The sequence below is a fragment of the Apis dorsata genome, unplaced genomic scaffold (assembly GCF_000469605.1).
Source record: "Apis dorsata unplaced genomic scaffold, Apis dorsata 1.3 scaffold_44, whole genome shotgun sequence".
Taxonomy (NCBI): Eukaryota; Metazoa; Arthropoda; class Insecta; order Hymenoptera; family Apidae; genus Apis; species Apis dorsata.
In genome coordinates, this window is record NW_006263346.1 from 1,792,501 (window position 1) to 1,812,433 (window position 19,933).

General features: G+C 30.5%; 1 protein-coding gene across 2 annotated transcripts in view; it reads right to left on the reverse strand.

Annotated features, from left to right (window-relative positions):
* LOC102678660 (RNA polymerase II elongation factor Ell) overlaps nucleotides 1–19,933 on the reverse strand; it is a 119,969-nt gene that overhangs the window by 56,230 nt on the left and 43,806 nt on the right. For both annotated transcript variants that reach the window (XM_031514551.1, XM_006608817.2), the window contains exon 2: nucleotides 15,768–15,815. In XM_031514551.1, coding sequence (XP_031370411.1) covers nucleotides 15,768–15,815 — 48 coding nt within the window. The remainder of the gene's footprint in view (nucleotides 1–15,767; nucleotides 15,816–19,933) is intronic.

Consider the following 19,933-nt stretch of genomic DNA (forward strand, 5'->3'; position numbering starts at 1 on the left):
ATTATATATTCTCTCGTTTTATTTTCTTCTTGATTAATTGAGTTCACGATCGATATAAATTATATTATTGATATTAAAAGAATTTTTATTGATATAAAAACAAATACGTAAGCAAACTTTGAGAATGTAGTTTTGTATACATTTTTTTTAATAGTATTCAGAGATTCTCTTTTACATTAATAATTAACAAAATTAAAAAATAATTAATTAATCAGATATTTAATTATGAAGTAATGTAATTTCTATATTTTTATTATTATTAATTATATTAGTAATGGATTGAAAAATATTTCAATATATCAGAACATATATGGAACATTTCTTAACCCAATAAATATATCCTAACAATAAATAATTAAAATGATCCAGGATCCAGATTGGGAAACACTGCTGTACATAATAATTCAATCTTTTTGTTTATATTATCTAACCAAAAATCAAACAACAATCAGACCCAACCGGTTCACCCGATATTCGGATATTTATATAACAAAACCGGTTTAAGTAATAGCTTCAACCCTATCATCTTAAAAAGACACCTAAGATTCCTTCCTAATTAATAAGCACTATCATGTGCCAACCTTTCTAAAGATAGACACTACCGCAATCTATTCAACGAACGAAAGTACGATTATTACTTATTAATAAACCCGATAACAGGAAGCTAACTAGTCCATGAACACTCGTTAACATTTATTTTCTATCCAACGTGTATCCCCGGGAACGCGATTGGTCGATTCTCTCGAATTCTTTGCCCGGCAATTAGGATCTCATCGAACCCTATCGAACGGTTTAATATTCATGGCTTGTGTCGCGTCTTGCATACTTAAAACAATCGTTTCGAAACAGTTCCCGAGGAACAAATAACGCGTGAACCGTTATTCCATCATTTGTTTATTGTAACTCTTCTTGAGTAACTCTTTCAATATTGTTATATTTCTAATTTTTCGATATTAATTAAATTCTGGAGGATAATTTAAAAATTCCAAGTTTCGCGTTAACCAAAATTATGTTGTTATTCTTACGCTCAAGATGTAATAACATAAGATACGAGAATAAATTTTATTATTTATTTTTGTTGAAACTAATTATATAATGTCGTAATACGATGTATATAAAGTGTTTTCACGTTATGCTAATACGTTTCTCTGTTAACGTGTTTGTAATGTGCTCTTTTATGTGTCTCCTTCCTGTGAATCCATCCCTCGATAGCCTTGGATATTTCTGATCTCTGCTCCGTACTTGTCACGGTGAGTTGCAGATTACGATTTATGAGAACGATCGGTGGCATAGAGGTTATGTTTGTCCCAACATGAGCGCAACAGGCTAAACAGATGGGGTGCATCGACCGGCATGAATCACGCGCAATATCTTTGGAAGAATTTTTTTTCGAAATTTTATTGATTTTGTGATCCTTTATTTTTAGTAATAATCGAGATTATACGATTTATTTTTCTTCCATTTTCTCATTAATTTTTATCGATTAGAATTTTAGAAGATTAATAAACAATTTTTATAATTTATTTTTTTTCTTCTTTTAATTGAAGTTTTTAATGAGATGTTCCAAATAATCCTCATTTTCGTAGAACATTCTTTTTCATTTTATTTTATCTGGTATTCACTTCTGCTTTTCCAACTTCGTTTTCATGAAATTCTTCATCATACACACACCACTTCTGAAGTTCAAATAACTTTCACTTGTACTTCTTGCAATATTTACACACATATATTTTTTTTCCAACAAAGCGTATATATACGCACAAATCATTAGATAAACAGCAAAAGAATGAAATTCATTCTTCATCCTTATTTAAACAGTAGCTCTATGAGCAACAAAAGACTAACTACATCATATGTAGTACGTGCATACTCGCAAGAAATATGCGCTAGTGATAACACGGGTGAATATAAATCAATTTAAAAAATATGAAGCAGTATATATAATTTTGTGATTTTAAGACAACTCGAGTTAACACGCCCGTAAATCCTTAGTCAAGATATCTTATAGTTCGCTTATCGAGCTACACAACTCAAACAAACTTGCGTTATTATCTTTTTTAGAACGTGCATCTTGTATTCTCATATTCTATACTATACGTTTCTCGTATTTCAGTATTCATTCATAACATTACGAGACCGTAAAATTCACGAGGAATCATTTAAACGATAATTTATCGACTACTGGCTAAAGGTATTCGACACTCAAATCTCATTCCAATTCGAATACTTGGATCTGAATTGAATGGATACTCGAATGGGTATCCTGATACTCCAAGTTCGAGTATCTACAAATGCAAGCAACAATAAGAGCTTAACAACGATTAAATTTGTAATAGCATGACATGTTTGAATACATGTAAAAATTGGATAATTATATGCAATGAAACGATACGTCCATTTGAATTTTATTTTTTTTTTTTGTCATTGATTTTTATTCAGCAAAATATAAAAGAGAATTTTAAACTCTGATGAAACCTTGTCGAAATTCAATTTTGATTTCACTATTTCATAAGTGGTTTCATGCTCAGTTCAGATTTTCTTTTAAATATACATTATCTTTATTATATTTATATACTTATTTACTGTACTACTTTTATACAGGATATTAACATATGGAGATACCTTTGAAGGATTCAAATATAGAAGAAGTCTGTCGAAACGAACACAAAAATATATTGGTATACAAATAATATATGGATTATAATTTATTTACTAATTTAATTAGATGAAGCGAGACGTCTCTGTCCCCGTCGTATCATTAACTTCCTTCCATTAATACAAACTCGCATATAAATATTTAATATATTACAAACAAGCCTCAAATGGCTTTGTATACTTTTGCGTTTGTTTTCGATCGAATCTTTTAAAACTTTCCCACCAATATGTTGACACTCCCTCCCCCCATATACTTAAATATTCGAAAACAAAAATATTGTAGAAACTTTACATTCACAATTCTCACGACACAGAGAGACGAAAGCGATCCTACTCGTACGGCAAACGTATGACAGACGTAAGGCGGATTTTCACCTGAAAATTCATCGAAAGAGGATCACGATCGAGAATGAAATCGAACGAGGCTGAAAACCGAAGCGGGACACAGCTCGAAGGAGCTCCTCGACGATGATATCAGCCGACGAGAGAGGCTAATTTCGATGTGTATATCGCACACGAACAAGGGGGAATCCAGTTTTACAGGTTTCGGATCGTTCGGTGGAACCGTTCACGAGACCTGTATACCTGTATACACACGAGCGCCACCACATAAAGATAAAGGGGCTAGGCGTTCCAAATTGCAACTTGCAGATTCGCGTCCTATGCATGATTTACAAGGACGCGGAACGGGGTTAAGTTAAGCGGTTCTCTCGCTCGAATAGAATTTATTCCGTTTCTCGAGTGAATCGCAAGAGGATTATCTACGCACGAGCCAAAAACAGGGGAGAGTAGTTAGATAAGCCGATCAAACAACCGAGTCGATGAGAGTTCGGTATGGCGTCGTAGATGGTCGTGGCTTTTCCATTAGGGCCGTTATCTTGCCGCGTTATGTTCCTAAGGGAATGGCCATCGGGAATGGCAATTTTTTTCCCATCGGTAAATTGAAAATCGACGAATCGTAGCGTAGAGATACGAAGTTTGTGGAGTTGGAAATTATCGTTAGGTTTTTTGTCGATAAGGGGGACCGTTTCTAAAAGTAATTTTTCATAGATTTCGACGAGAGGGAATTTTGTTTGTAGAAGAAAAATTTTTTGTGTAGGAAATTTGACTCGTTGAATTATTGATCGAAGGTAAAGGATGAATGGTGTTCCGATAAGGAAGGTTTTAAACCTGATTTCGACGAGAGAACGGTGATAGAATTGTTGAACTTTCGAAAAAAAAAAAAAAATTTCGTATAGGAAAAATTTGAAAGTGAGGGGAAATTAATTCGTAAGATAAGTTTTACGAATGTTAAACGATTAATTACTCTTAATAATAGATCTTGCCTTATATTCAGAATAATTCCAATAATCTAATAAAGCCAACGTGATCGAATCTACGACCTATTAAAAAATTAAGCAAGATATAATATATAAGATATAAGGTACAAAGTTTTTATTTGAATCACGAGTTATGTTAATGTATCATGAAGTTTTTATCGAACTTTCATATCAACACGTATAAATTTTATTTTTAACGTAAAAATTTCTCTACTCGAATAATAATATAACATGTGCAATGAATCATATCAAATGACTAATAGAATTTACGTAATTAATTTCCAATTTATTCATTCCAATGATAATCGATTCTTAGAATCTCGAAACAATGTTCCTTTCGGATACCTTATCGGATACCTACTCATTATCATGACGCACGGACAAATTGCAAAATTATATATCAATAACGATTTTTATATTTATATATGAAATAAAGATAAGCAATAATTTAAAATAATTAAATTAAGTTAATTTGAAGCATTTTTCTATTTAGATTAATTGAAATAAAATTGACAAATTTATTATTCCAATTCGGATTTTGCATAAGTCAGACATTGAGAGAAGAAATTGATGCACTTGTGATATTGTCATGCAAATATCATTATGCAAATACGAAATAAAAAAATATAATTACTCGAAAAAAAATATTTAAAACCGTTATCTAATAATGTATTTAAACACAACATATATAAAAATGTTCCAGAATAAAAAAAAAAATATCTAGAAAATATAAAAAATTATCAAGTAAAAGGCAGAAGAATCGAAAAAATTCGTGCAAAAGAAATCGCCTTCCATTTCCGCGCGTCAATTCGCGTTTCCATTTTCATGGAAATTTTTACACACCTTTATCTACCTTTATTTCCGAACAGTTCGCGATATTACACTCGGTCTTGAAGCAGGGACACATTTCTCATGCGGCTTGGCGAACTGGTAAGAGGGAACGTAGCCTGGCAAAGGTCTTTGGAACCAGTTTTGCCAGACATCGCGGTTTGCCAGTTGAATTTTATTCGCCTGTTGACCAATTGAGACGGTGCTCGCCTTTCCCTCCCTCCCCCTTCCTCCCCTTCTTTTTCGCCATTATGTTGTTTCATTTAACGTAATAATAAAAGTCGACGCGGTGAGAAAACCGATCGGCGATTGGCCAACAACAAGATCACAATGTATCACCGCAAGAGTAAATGAAAAAGATAAAGTTGATGGAAATAATATAAAATAAAAAAGATTGTCGTAAAATCCCGTATCATCTTCCTTTTTATTCTGGATATTCTCATTCCTCACATTCGATATTTTAGCATTTTATTTTATCGAGTCACTTACAAAAAATGTAACTTGATTATATAAAAGATGACCTTTGGAAAAGGCGGAATTTAAGAAGTCATCGACTTATATATAATATTTGAGAATTCAGATAGAATTTAAATAAATCATCAATTAACCGAAAATTGAAAGTGTACTTTCTTTTTTTCTTTTTTCTTTTTTTATATTAAATATGTTGTTATTGTATATGTTATAATAAATTAAAAAAAAACCTTTTATTAATCCTCGAAATAATATGGCTGTCAGTTCTTCGTTGTCTTAGGTCAGCGATTCTTTACAACAGAAGCAATAACGTGTTTTCTTTTTCTTTTTTCGAAAAAAATTCTAAGAGGCAAAATTAATATTCATAATCTCGTCTTATGATGGTCAATATGCATATATGAAATCTGACGAATTTGGAACGTTTGATTAAAATTAAATATTATTTGCTATAAAGTTATGAGCATCGGAAATTTCATTAAGAATTTCGGCCATTTCGTCTGCAAAGATCCATGTAATATATATTATCTGAATTTTTATGGCGCATATTAAGTATTTTGCAAGAGGCTTGTCGATTATGAGTTCCCTAATTAATGCATATTCCAGCATTCTCGAAGAGTTCAAAAGACGAGTTATAAAACTCGAGAACGGGATATAAAACAGGTGTGTGTATGTGTATTGAAGATTTGCTTCCTTTCTATCGTCGGCGAACCTGTTCAGTTTTGTCTTTAAATCAAAGGCGAAAGCAACAATTCGAAACGGTCAGAGAAAGCAAATTGTTCGTGCACTGTATATTGCGTCGATTTTATTTTACGACACTAAAACATATATATATATATATATATATATGTTATCATTTCGTGAATAGGACATTAGATTAGATATATTATTATTACTATGATACAAAAATATTAATGATGCATTTGGAAAACTATCAGGTATGATAAAAAAAACTAATAAATTTTTTTTTTTAATCCTTTTTTGTAAACAAGTTTGCGTTTTCAACTTTGAAAACTAGTCAATTTATATCTATAATTTAAATATAAGAACTTATTATTATTATATGATAATATTATTGATATATTATTGACATATTTTTAAAACTGTCAGGTACGACGAAAGAAATGCTTCAAATTTCTATTATTTGTTTATATAGATAATAAATTTAAAATTATTTACCATGTATAATTTAAACATAGTATAATCAATAACTTAAAAATTCACTCTTTCAAATGTATCGGTTTTTATTTCATGTTTACTTTAAAATTATTTAAATTAAATTATGTTAATTACAGAATTTCGTACTTACATCAAATTTTGTACATACATCAAAATGGTGATATATTCAAATAAAAATAAATAATGTCCTTTAGATCGTCCCTATACAAACGACTCAACCTGTATTTCAACGAACTGCAAAAAAAATAAAAAAATAAAAGAACTAGAAAAATCCCGGTAATTTCTCAGAAGAGCGAGAGCCAAGATAATACATGTGAATGCACATGTGTAACACGGAATATTATCGGGCACGTCATAGGCATGTAACACACCGCGTGAATGAACGATGAACGAAAAAGGGAGAGAAAATTAATGGTGAAGAGCGCAACACCCGCATATCTTCTACATACGTGCAAGGCCGCATACGATAAAGATACTCCTATATAAAATATCCCGCATTCGACGCCGATCCTGTCGATGCCGAGCGACCATCGTAATTCGTTACGCCGCGTTTCCATGCACTCATAAAAGCAACTGGAACGATGCTGGGATAGGGCAGTTTTCAGACTAAATTTTATCACATGAAAGGATACTACGAGAGGAATCAAATAAAGATCTTTCATTGATTTAGTATCCTTTTGATGGAGATTCGTTTCAAGAATTTAATTTATCTTTTTTTAAATTTAAAGATTAATTTGTAGGTGTTTAAAAAGAATAATTGTTTTAAGTTATGATGAATATAATAATGATAAAATGTTTTTCTTTTAGGGGCTTTTCTTAATTTTAATTTTGGAATTATTTTTCATGCGATAATAATAATCTCAATGTTGTATATTGAATATATTATAGTAAATATTATCAATTCCAAGAATTTTGTGAATATCAATTCTTCTTGGAAACTTTTTGTTGATTGATACATGATCTTTATTTTTCATGTTTATGTCATTCCTCTTTTCGTACACTTCTGATAATTTGCTACATTGTAGATAAGAAAGTTTGAGATATTGCAAATCATTTCTCATAATCGTAAAAGAGCAAAATAACCGAAGAAGAAGTCGTTACGGTAGAAGTTTAATATAACTAATAACGTTTCAATATTTGTTCCATTGGTTGAAAAATGACTATCAAAAATCCATTCGTCTGGACTAGTTTAGTGTTAATACACAAAACCGGCAATTACTTTAAACTGACCTACTTTTTATTGTAGTACTTAGATTCGACTGTTGGAATAGCAAGTGGGTCATGCGTAAAAGTAACTGTTACAACAGCGTGTCATGAAATATCGCCTTAAGCAAAAGAAACGTGCGTTTCGTACTGCGTGTGGAGTAGCACTTAATGTATGTGCACGCGCAAACATGCGAGGAGGAAGCAATCGCCGAGAAAAAAAGACAATAAAACGTATGGAGTGGAGTTTCCGGTTGCTACCGGATACAAAGGTGATTCCCGCTTCTCATTTTACTCTTTAATCGCCGCGATTCACAAGATTTGAACAAAATATTCCCATGTAAAGAAAACTGGAATACTGTTACTCTATGTCATAACGAAATCAATGAATTCTTTAATAAATGCGAATTAAATGTTGAAAATTTCATATCGTTGAATATATCTGATAGATTAATCAAATATAAACAAAATAATAATAAGATTTGATTGATTATTCAGGAAAACATCGTCTGATCAAGATATACACGATAATTCAACATTTCCAGGAAGATTTAAATACATATAGTTATATGAAATGTCGCCACAAGATGTGCGACGATCGATTATAGGAACGCGTTTCCAATCAAGTTTAAGTCACGTCTGAGAACATCATGATTTCCTGGTACAACATGTTCTTGGTAGCAACCTGCGGCACTTTCGAAAAAAAGCCAAAAGCCAACGTCTTGTGTCTTGACGTTTGTCGAGCGGAGCCAATAACGCGCTGTTCTTGGATAAAATATACATACATAGCGGACAGTAAGAAACCGAGTGAAAGGCAACAATGTGAAGGTAAGCGTGCACAGGTTCTACGTATGCTAACCATACACGTATATACGAAAGGCCGTTGCTATCGTTGAAATACGTAAGTATTTTTATACGAGCACAGAGGCCGCGAGCACGTGAAATTATACTTCGACAAGGAACGTCAAAATGGAAAAAAGAACGACGTGTATTGGGACGAAGATAAATTCTGACCGGACTGAAAGAGAGACGAAGAAGGAGAGAGTAGTTTGAACGAAAGAGCAAGAGGAAAGGGAATCTATTCCAACGAACGAGCAAAAAAGATTATCGCACACATAGACCGCGCGATCGTATTGTTATATATGAAATTGCTGTGGATATATAACGTGTACATATTCGTTACATAAATAGAAAATAAGCGAATACAGATCGGTCAAGATACAAATCGATTCTTCCTGAATACGTCAACCGCGACAAGGACATTTACTAAATGAGTGAATTATATTGATGTAATTACTCATGGTAAAATAATGAAAAAAATACAAACGAAGAAAGAAACGGTGAAAAAAGAAAAAAACATTCAGATCACATATATATTGAACTGTGTGCATGATGATTTCTTTGTTCATAGATATAACTTCACGTTTAACGTATCATAGATAACGCGATATAAGGAAATGGCATTTTTTGTTTAATGAAATGAAAAAAAAATTTGATCTGATTTTCAAGCCATGTATATCATTTTTTTTCTTCTTATATCTTGATAGTATAATTAAAATTGTGATTATTTTACTTTCATACATGTAATAATTGTGTGCGTGTCGTGTGAAAGTTTGTATAGTAAGTTTTTTACATCGCATAATATAGATAAAATTTCGCTTTTAGATTTTTCCTCGGCCATTCAATCTAATACTTTCTACACTCCCGAATTCCGACACGTGCAAACTACTTACACAACTATCAACTTCGTATATCTTTGATAATTTGACTATTGAATTATTGAATAATGAATAAATCTATTTTATTTTATGATTATTAAATTTTTTATTATCAATTTAGATAGATAAAATATTAACATAATTAATTATTTTTTTATTATTTGACAGTAAATTAATACATTTTATTTAAAAGTAATTTGAATTCATGTAACATTTATAATCTTCAACATACAGTCTCATCCGAAAATATAAATTCAATCGATAAAAAATATCGAGAAGAGATAAGTTTAGGTGTTCTCTTAAAAGCGATTTTATTAATATATTTTCTATTTTGAATCAGTTATGTTTTCGAATAAAACACTTAATTTGTCATAAATTATCATAGGATCATCGTATTAAAAAATTTAAAAATCTAACCTAAATTATTAAAACACTTTATTAAAAAACATAAAAATTTGTAAGAATATGAAGATATGATTAAACAATACTTTTATTAAGATGTAAAACATATATGTATACATGTATATATATAAATACATGATTTGAATGGTGAAATGTTAATTCGCGTATACGCAAAGAAACAAAGCCATGGACAAAGCAAAATAGAGAAACCAACGCCACACGATCCATGAGGACGCTAGAGCGTGCTGACGAATGCACGTGGATGGCGTGTACTTGGCCTCTATTACGGACGCTGCAGCACCACGTCTTCGTAACGGTCGTATTAACGAGCAGCACTGACGATATAACGGCCTATAAATAAGTAAAAATCACAAGCTCGAAAATATCAAGATGTCACGGTCGATGGTTCATTCCAACGTCTGTTTGATTATATATCTATACTGACTTGGGCAAAAATTTTTTTACGAAACGAGGCGTTCAAATGGGAAAATATTGCAAAAAAAAAAAAAAGAGAAAAATGTGGATAGAAAAAGAAAACGGGATTTCCAAAGACGTTGTCGAAAATAGCCATGTGATAAACCGCATCGTGCAGAAAGAGGAAACGAGTGAAAAAGTGTGGAAAAGAGATAGAGTTGGCGACGTACGGAATGAAAGAAAACAGAGAAGGTCTGTGTGACTCGGCTGTCGTTTGTCGTGGATCGAGAAAATATAGATGTGGTTAATCCACGAACGGTCTCCGTTGGCCCGAGATGACAACGGATTAAACTTGACGGATGTGTACATACGTGTTAGAGAGAGAAAAAGGAAGAAAGATTTAACTGGAATCTGCTCTGGCGCGAGGAAAATACCCGGATGCGAGAGAGTGGCTGCGTTTAACAGCAGCTTCCTGGCACACAAGCATCGAGAGAAGCCGTGCAACTGGAAATCCCTTCGACCGTGTAATAACACCCGATATCCTGCGAGTTTGTTGATTTTTAAATTGTGCCCCTAGGTAACGCGTTTGGGGTTTCGCGATAACCGTGCGAATTCGTTTCAACGTGCAAATAAAAAGCTTTGGGGCATTGCATTGAGCACTTCTGTTCGTTTAATAGCAAGTTGACACAATTTCTGTGGTATCAAGTGATACTGTAATAAATTAATAGAATATTCAAAATAAAATAAATAATATTTATTCAACGATGTAAAAGTTATTTATATCTATTTTCTCAGAAGTAAATCCAATTCAAATGTATATATCATTTTATATAAAAGAAGAAAAACAAGATTTACACGTGACTAGTGAAAATCCTTCCAATGAATAAATATTCGATGTGATTTTTCTTGGCGACGGATAACTACATTACTACTTTCTATCCAGGTTCCAAGGATTCCATAGCAGATATTGTGTAAATTAGCATAGCACGAATTAATCAAGACGAATTAAATTAAAATTTTTCTCTCAACTTTATCTCAATACGCGAAAAAAAAAATATATAAATTCAATTTTTATTTATTTTTTTTTATTTTAAAGATATTTAGATATTGAAAGAAAGTATTTTAATATGATATGTCTAAAACTGGAAATAATTTATTAGAAAATAATTTTCTAGAAGCTTGAAACGAGAATGGCCCTAAGGTGTGCTTGTTTCATTGCAGCAGCATGGCGAAAAGGTCAACATAGGCGCATCGATCTTTGGGGATCTTCCAGAGTGGAAGCCAGTCAAAGGTCAGGATAAAGCAACCAGAGTAAATGCGGCTAAACAGAATCAGTTATGTGAATGAAGCCTTAATAAAACAAGGCTACGGATGCTTTTATTTCTGCATCCATTATAAAGAGAAAACGGTATTCTTTTCAATCCTCGCAACAGGTGATTATTATTACTATTTCATTGTGTTCATCCACAAGATCCATTAGTTCCGAGCTTCGCTTGCTTTGATTCCTAGAAATATTATCCTATTACTATCTTAAATTATAGGGTACATAAAAGATGAAATGGAAAGAAAGAAAGAACTTTGTATGCATGATGCTGAAAACTGGAAGTTTCGCTTCTATTATCATCTTCAGTTATTTGCTGATGGTGTAATAAAAATTGAAAAAGTCTTTTTATATTGCAAGTTTAAGTATTGGTTTTAACAATGAAGAATGTTTCAGAAAGATATTTATTATTTAAATTTCCACTTGAAAATTATTTCTTTTTTGCCTAAAATTGATAATCTTGTATATTTTTATACAATTTAATGTATTTTTAAAAAAAAAGAATAATATTATTTGAAATATTCATATTCTTGATATTTATTTATCAAAAATTTAATCTTGAATTTCCTCAATATTTTTATTTTCGAATCAACCAGTTCAATTAAATATTAAACCAATTCAACAAATAAATATCTATCTAAAAAGAAAAGATTATCTCGATAAAAATCACTCTACATCAAAATAAAACATTGTTATTCAATCGCATATCAATAATCAACGATAAATCAACATCAAAAAATTTTTTCTCATCACAAGAGCTTTCTTTGCTCGTTGTTCTCTTGGAGCAACGTCACGAAACGGCGCTTAATCGATGAGACAGTCTGCCACGCCCGAAAAGTCGAGCGCGACCGGACGAAGATGCGATCAGGTCGGTCACCCTTCCTTCCCTTCCTTCCATAAGGAGAAGCGATTTCGAATCTGTGATTAACAACGGCTTCGTGAAAGGATACGACGTGGCCAGGAGCGTGCAACAGCTTTTACGAGTGGTGGCAAGGTTACTTTTTTTCGGCTCTGCATATATTATAATCGGCGTCTATGTTCATAAAACAGCACGGCAGACTTGTAAATGTTGGAACATTGGACTGGACATTTGTATATTTATATCTCTTTGACTTTTTTAGGCTTAACTCCTAAATCTTTGCATCTTTATATTCCTTTTTGGATTCGTAGAAAACCGAAGAAAAGGGCTTTCTTAGAAATTGGTTAAAAGTTACGTAGAAAATTAATTTCATTTATAACAAACAAATTTGATATTTTTAAATTTTTGAGAAAGTGAATATTGTATCATTGACTATAAAGAAAATATATGAATAAATGTATTCATTCTAACAGGAAATGTAAAATAATATTCATCTAAATGAATAAATGCAATGTTCATTCATCAATAAATTATTATTTATAAACGCATGCATAAAATTCATTTATATTTATGCATATACCTACTGATAGATTAAAAAAACTCACAACATCGATAAAGAATATGCTGCATAATGCATATCTTAAAATTCATCATTTACAATTAACAAGAAAATCATCCTGGATAATTCTTCAATTCACGAAGGAATAAACATAAGATAATTAAAAATATTAATCATATTTTATTTGTCTGTCTAAAAAATCAATATCCTACAATATGCTCAAATTTTCTAAGTCTGATGAATTGATTTCCAATATTGAAATTACGATATAGGTAAATAGCATTATGAGATAACCGGTATCATTTTAGAAAAATATCGAATTACACGTTTTCTCTAAACTGAGAATTTCATTACTGATCATGTTTCAGATTTTTTCATTGTAAGCATATATGATCGATATATTAAATGATTTATACAATTTATATTAAATATTTATTAACTTAACTTCTTCAATATTTCCATTTATATGTTAATGTATTTATATATCAAATTATATATCAAATATTAGATTTCTATGTTAACCCAATTGATTTAATTTGATTTAACAATCGTATGTTAATAGATTTCTAATTCTGATAAAAAATAATATTTCAACTTAATATTCTACATTGAATCAAGATTTAAAATGTCACAAAAACATTTTACAATCAGTTGCATATAAAATCGCAAAGAAATGCTAGAAAAAAATATATGCTAGAAGCAATCCGTCTCAAACTAAGTGATAATCCATTTCAAAATCATCGAGTTTCACAGGATCCCGGAACCAAGACATCAAGAATCGATGCAACCTCGAAACACGATCTCTTTCAGCCTTCGAAAATCACGAGAATCGCGAAGGACCGAAGAATCAGGCTGTCGACTTCACCGCCACGTTTGGCGATTATTCGAGAAACGATCGAAATGATCAACGAATGAACGAATCAACGAACGGCACGGGAGAAAATGGTGTATAACCTTGCTCGAACGACCTCGATCGCCTTCACCGTAGTAGAAACCTTCGACGCTGTGCCTGGCCACGCCTACGGACACGCGCAGTATCGCCGCCGATCCTCCGATCCCATGTCGAAATATTTTCACACGCATGTGCGTATATGTGTATCTTGTAACAGGAGATCGTGCACGCGATCGATGATGTGTCACGCCTCTCACTCTCGCTGCTTTTTACAAAGGGATCTCTCGTAAGGAACCACCTGACTACCTTTCGCCTTCTACATTTCCCTTATCCATTATCTTTCTTATAATATTGATGAAAAAAAAAGATGCAAAAAATTTTATTTATTATTCGTTTCTGAACGTCTAAGCTCTTTGGATTTCTCTCGCATCATGTTAGATTTTTTTTTTCTTCTATATTTACATTTTGATTCGTCATTGTTGATTGATATTCCTAAATAGAAGATTATTTATAAGATTTATTTTCTATTTTTAAGATTATGAATATATTTTATTTACGTGTTTCTTCGTTTTATTTTTTTTAAATTATTATATATTCCATATCTAACAAAATCCTTGGAATTTATTTTACCTATATTCATTAGATATTAAAATCTTAATACTTCCAGATCTTTCTTTAGAATATTTTATATATATGTGATATATAATACCAATATGTCAAAGTCTTATCTATGATTTATTATAAATCATAAAATAATTTTTATTCCGAAGCCTTATTTATCTATATATACACTTTCAAATTTCTCGATAATCTTCAAACTTTATAATTAATATATTCAGACTCGCATATCAATCTGTCTTACGAACATAACCTCACTCGTAGTTTTTTCTTGCTTACTCTAATATCTTGCAGTTTTTCAATATGCTACGCGTGATGAATTTCAAAGCATTTATAATGAATTTCGAAGACATTCTCACGATCCAATACACAGAGGCAGAAAAATTTCCGAGAAAAGTTTAACGATCGCTAACGATGGTTCGCGGAAAACGCGCGGAAACTATGAGGAATTCATGTGCTGCGCAGCTGGCGCATGCGCTTGAGGACAATTTTTTTTTTTCTAATCTTGTAAATGTGATTATATGAACGCGGCTTTTTTCAAATCTCTGTAATTTCTCGGAAGGATTATGATTATACAATCTTTTCTCTCATGAATTTTATAAGCTAAAAATTCTTCGATATATCTATGATTTTCTATTAGAAATTTTAAAAAATTTTGATACTTTAAATTTTTTATAATTCTAAATAGAAGTAAATCTATTGATGTTTCAAATATTTCAAAAAAATCAGGATGATAATGATTTTTAATAGAATTTCGAAAAAAAAATATATATATAATATAATCATTTTAAGATTAGAATTATATTAAAATTTTTATCTTTTTACAAGAAAGAAAATTGTACATATTTATAATATATTTATAATAATTAAATTCGTGTTTAAAGAATGAATCAAACGTATTGCAAAATATCATATTAGATATTTATTATAAAAGAAAAAAAATATTTCTCTTTTTAAATCTATAAAAGATAACAACATTTATACAGATGTTTTTAAACTAGTTGCGAAATTTGTTCAAAATTATTTATCTGTCCGATTTACGACATTAAACACGATAAACTGAAACATAAATGACTAAGATAACCTTCCTAAAAGCGAATTAAAAATATTTATATTATCGCTTAATAAATATTTGATAAATATCGTTTGTGTTTCTTGTAAAAAAATATTCACGGTTGATTTATATGATTGATCGCGGATAACCAATAGATTTTGTAATCTTTCATACAGTATCGATCGTGATTACAATCGAACGAACAGAAAAATCGAAAACTTCTATGTGTCGCATAATCGTATCGAATATGTAAATAATGAAAACTAATATTCACTTACCCCTTCGTTTCCTAGGAACTGTATAGTAGGGTTCTGGCTGGTCTTGTTCTACAAACAGAAAAAAAAATTAATAATTTAATTAATTATTAATTATGTTTTGAAAAATAAATAATTTTGCATTATAATTTTTATTCAAGTAATTAAATTTAAATATATAGGATGTTTTATGAAATATAAAAATGTCTATAGTAATAAATAATTAAAATATTAAAAACCGGAACTAAATATTTGTATGTAACACATATGTCACATATGTTTTTTCAAGTTATATATAGTCATTATTATATCCCAATAATGTAAAGTTGAATAATTTTACAAAAAGAAATAATTATGTTTAATTAAACACAATTTGTTATGTAACTTAAATACAAATAATATGAATTATTATTAAATGTCATTTAAAGTATGACTAGAAAATAAAACATATTTTAATTTTGATCTTTCTATTTAATTTTATTAAGTCAAATTACAATCTATGTTGTATCGTTTTATTATATCGGATCAAAAATTATCGAATTGTATAATAAATATCGTAATGCAAAATCGTAATATTTCTCTGTACCTGATTTTATACGCTTTATAAGTCTTCTACATTTTATCGATACAAGTATTGACATGTGCACATAATTCGATAAATTTATAAATATGAAGATAAGAGTTTACTTATTTCAAGCCATCGATTATTATATATATATATTTCAAAGTTCACAAAATTCTTATTCATGATATGATAAAAAAGGAGAAAAATCTGGAGAAAAACATATCGTAGACGTTGAATACATTTATATGTAATTTATAATTCGATAGAAAAAGAATTTATTTGATTATATGCTCAACGCAGCTTTCTATGCTGCATTTCTGCGGTTCGTGAAATCGAACTGCGGTATGATCTTATAACGTAATATATTTGTCGCGTTACATTAGCGGCGCGCGCATACACGACAATTTTGTGTGCAGCGCGCATGCGCAGACGCCTTTGCGATCGTTTGAAAAGGGAAAGTTGTCGCTAAGTAAGAGCTCTTTTGATCACTGAACAAGACGAAGACGTTTGTATAAAAGCAAGAAGCGCTCAGATTGCTAATATTATCATTAGTGATTGACAATATTTGTTGATGTTAATAGTAACATGAAAAATGTATAAATAATGTACATATAAATGTATAAATAATAACAAATATATCATTGATTAATAATCAAATTGTCTTGATAATTAAATTTTAATAAAACTTGTATTCTTATGAAAATAATAAGTTTTTGTTTATAAAACCGAATATCTGTATTATATACGAATAAATAACAATCATAATACTTTAATTTTGATGTCCATTATTAATTATTTTACAACTTTTATGAAATTATATGAAAAAACTATTTTACTTTTAATAATTATTATATTTTATCCATTTGCAAGAGAATCTCTTTTATAAAAATATATGCTTATAACCGTATTTAGGAAAAATATAGATTTTTGCAAATATGTAGATACTTTGTAATATGAACATGAACTTTGTAATATATTAATAAAAAAAGTTTTCATGTTCTGATGAACGATATTTTATCAGGTTAAAACTTGAATTCTGATTTTTGCTTTATCGAACAATAACAATCATTCGATAAAATAATAAAATAATATCAAAAATTTTAGGATATCTTATGTTTTTAAAAAATAAGATATATAAATTACATAAAATATTAAATCAATATATATTTTATAAAATGTAGTACAAAAAAAATTTTTAATTTAATATATTAATATAATATAATATAATATAATATAATATATATTAATATAATATATTTTAATATAATATATTTTACGCACAAATAATATTTTGATAATAAAAAATTTTCGAGTTTATAATTGATATATATCATTGAATGAAACATTTAATTATTAAATTCTGCATTTTATATGTAATTTTCTCATAAAATGATTTTTTATGACCCATCATAATTTCTCGTAATAAAATTTATATTAAGCGAATAAAAATTCACAATTTTTAGAATAAAATGAAAATTTTATTAAAAATAGATCAAATATAAAGATAAAAATATATAAAGATCAAATATCAAGATGTTAAGAATTATATATCTGCATTTGTCACTCATTTGAATACCAGTCTCATTCATTTCAATCCAACTGTTTTTATTACAAGTTATTATGTTAAATCTTTTTACGCGTTTCATTTATCGATTCTCATTAAAAATAAGCGAATATTCATGATCGTACACGTAAACATCCGCTTTCACGAATGAGACTCTCGAGTTCTTGTTAGTTGTCCTTCGAAACCGATACCGACGTGTCGTTATTAGATTTTACGAGCGATTTGACGCCGTCTTAAGATACATGCACATGCATTGACGTTCGAGCTGAGTTTGCGTTTGAACGGTTGTCGCGATTTAACGAGATTTAAAAGCGGGCACCGGACGGTAGACTACACGTCTCGGGCAGAAAAGCGATCAGGCGACGAATACAAGCGAAGAAAAGGAGAGACTGGACGCAACGAAATAAATTAATGACGCAAAAGGCGACTCGTGGTCTGACCGTTAAATGCTTGAATATAAATTAGTAGCACTTTGTGCTAAATTAGATACATTCTAAACCGAAGTCGTCAAATGTGAAAATGGAGCAATATGATTAAAAGAAATGGAAAACTATTTTATTTAAAGAAATCTTCTTTTCATTTTATTTTTTTTATTTATTTTTTTCTTAGAATTTTTAAATAAAATCATTAAAAATTGAATGTTAATTTCGATTCTATGCAATTCAATCAAATTTTAACGCGACCCAAATTAATAAAATATTTTCATGTTTCGATAATGCAGATTTTGCCAAAAAGATTACATATTAGTAATTTACTATTTAGAAGACTAACTAAAGAAGATTAACATTTAAGTAAATTATTACAAAAATATCATTTTATATGCAATTTGATTGCTCTATCAATCTCGTTCTGATAGGAACACTGGCTTTTTTCATTTATGCTTCAGCTGGCAAAAATAAAGCCAGAATCAAGCCTATTCATCATTTAGGAGAATGCAATAGGACTATGTTGTGATTCAGTGACTCGTGACTCAGAGAGGTTCCTTTTTTGCCTATGGAATTGTGATGAAACTGCTATTGCGACAACTAAGATCGCTAGTAGGTGTGCTATGAACTTATTCAAATTTCTTTGAATATAACACCTTTGCCTATTTACTTTAAAACTCGATAAGATTGAAAAAAATTATTTGTTTCATTTTATCCGATTATTCGTTACATTCATTTACTGTAAATATTTTACCGATAACGATCAACACCTACAGACTCACGAGGACGATTTATCTCATCAAATTAATTCTTTCAGACACAATCGTCCTTTGAATACGTCACTTCAAAGGAATCAACTCTCAATCGTCCCGCGCTGCATCGTTCCACGTTTGCCCAATAATTTATTTTCGCTCGTCGAAAGAGTGGTCGAAACAAAAGTTCCATTAGGCAAAATTTCATTCTCACCAAACGGACGAACGAGATCCGCCTTGTTGCCTTTATTTCCCGACCGAGGGAGAAAAGGCGAAGGGACGCTGGAAGGTTCGCCCATTCGCTGACTAAATTCACTTTACCCGTCCCTAACGTACAAAGAGAGATGTAACAATGCCGGTCATTCTATTTTCACGATGGTGGAAGGAAGCATTGCGTGTCACATTAAATGTTCTCAAAGCGGTGCCTCACTCATCCATCCTTTTCCCTATCCACCAAGGCTATCATTGCTAGACTGGTCAATAACTCTTCCTCCTTCTTTCTTCTCTTCCTTCCCCTATCCACTATTTTCCTTCCAATCATTATTTCTTTCCTTTTCATCATCGTTTCTCATCAACCGCCTACTTTTGGATGTAAACCACAAGAATCCCTTCCTTTTTCTCTTCAAGTTACGGTCTCTCGTCAACCACCCTTTTTTTCTTTCCTTCGATCATCTCATCAACTGTGCTTCCTTCGAATCATACAAATCATTTTCCATATTCTTTTCAATTATCGTCTTTCCTTAACCGCCTCTTTTTGGACCGCATAAATCAACCCTTTTTTCTTTCCTTTGATCAACGAAGTTTGGTTAACCGCTTGTTTTTCGAGTATGCATATAAATTACCCTTATTCTTTCTTTCAATCTTGATCACTCGTCTTTTTTTTT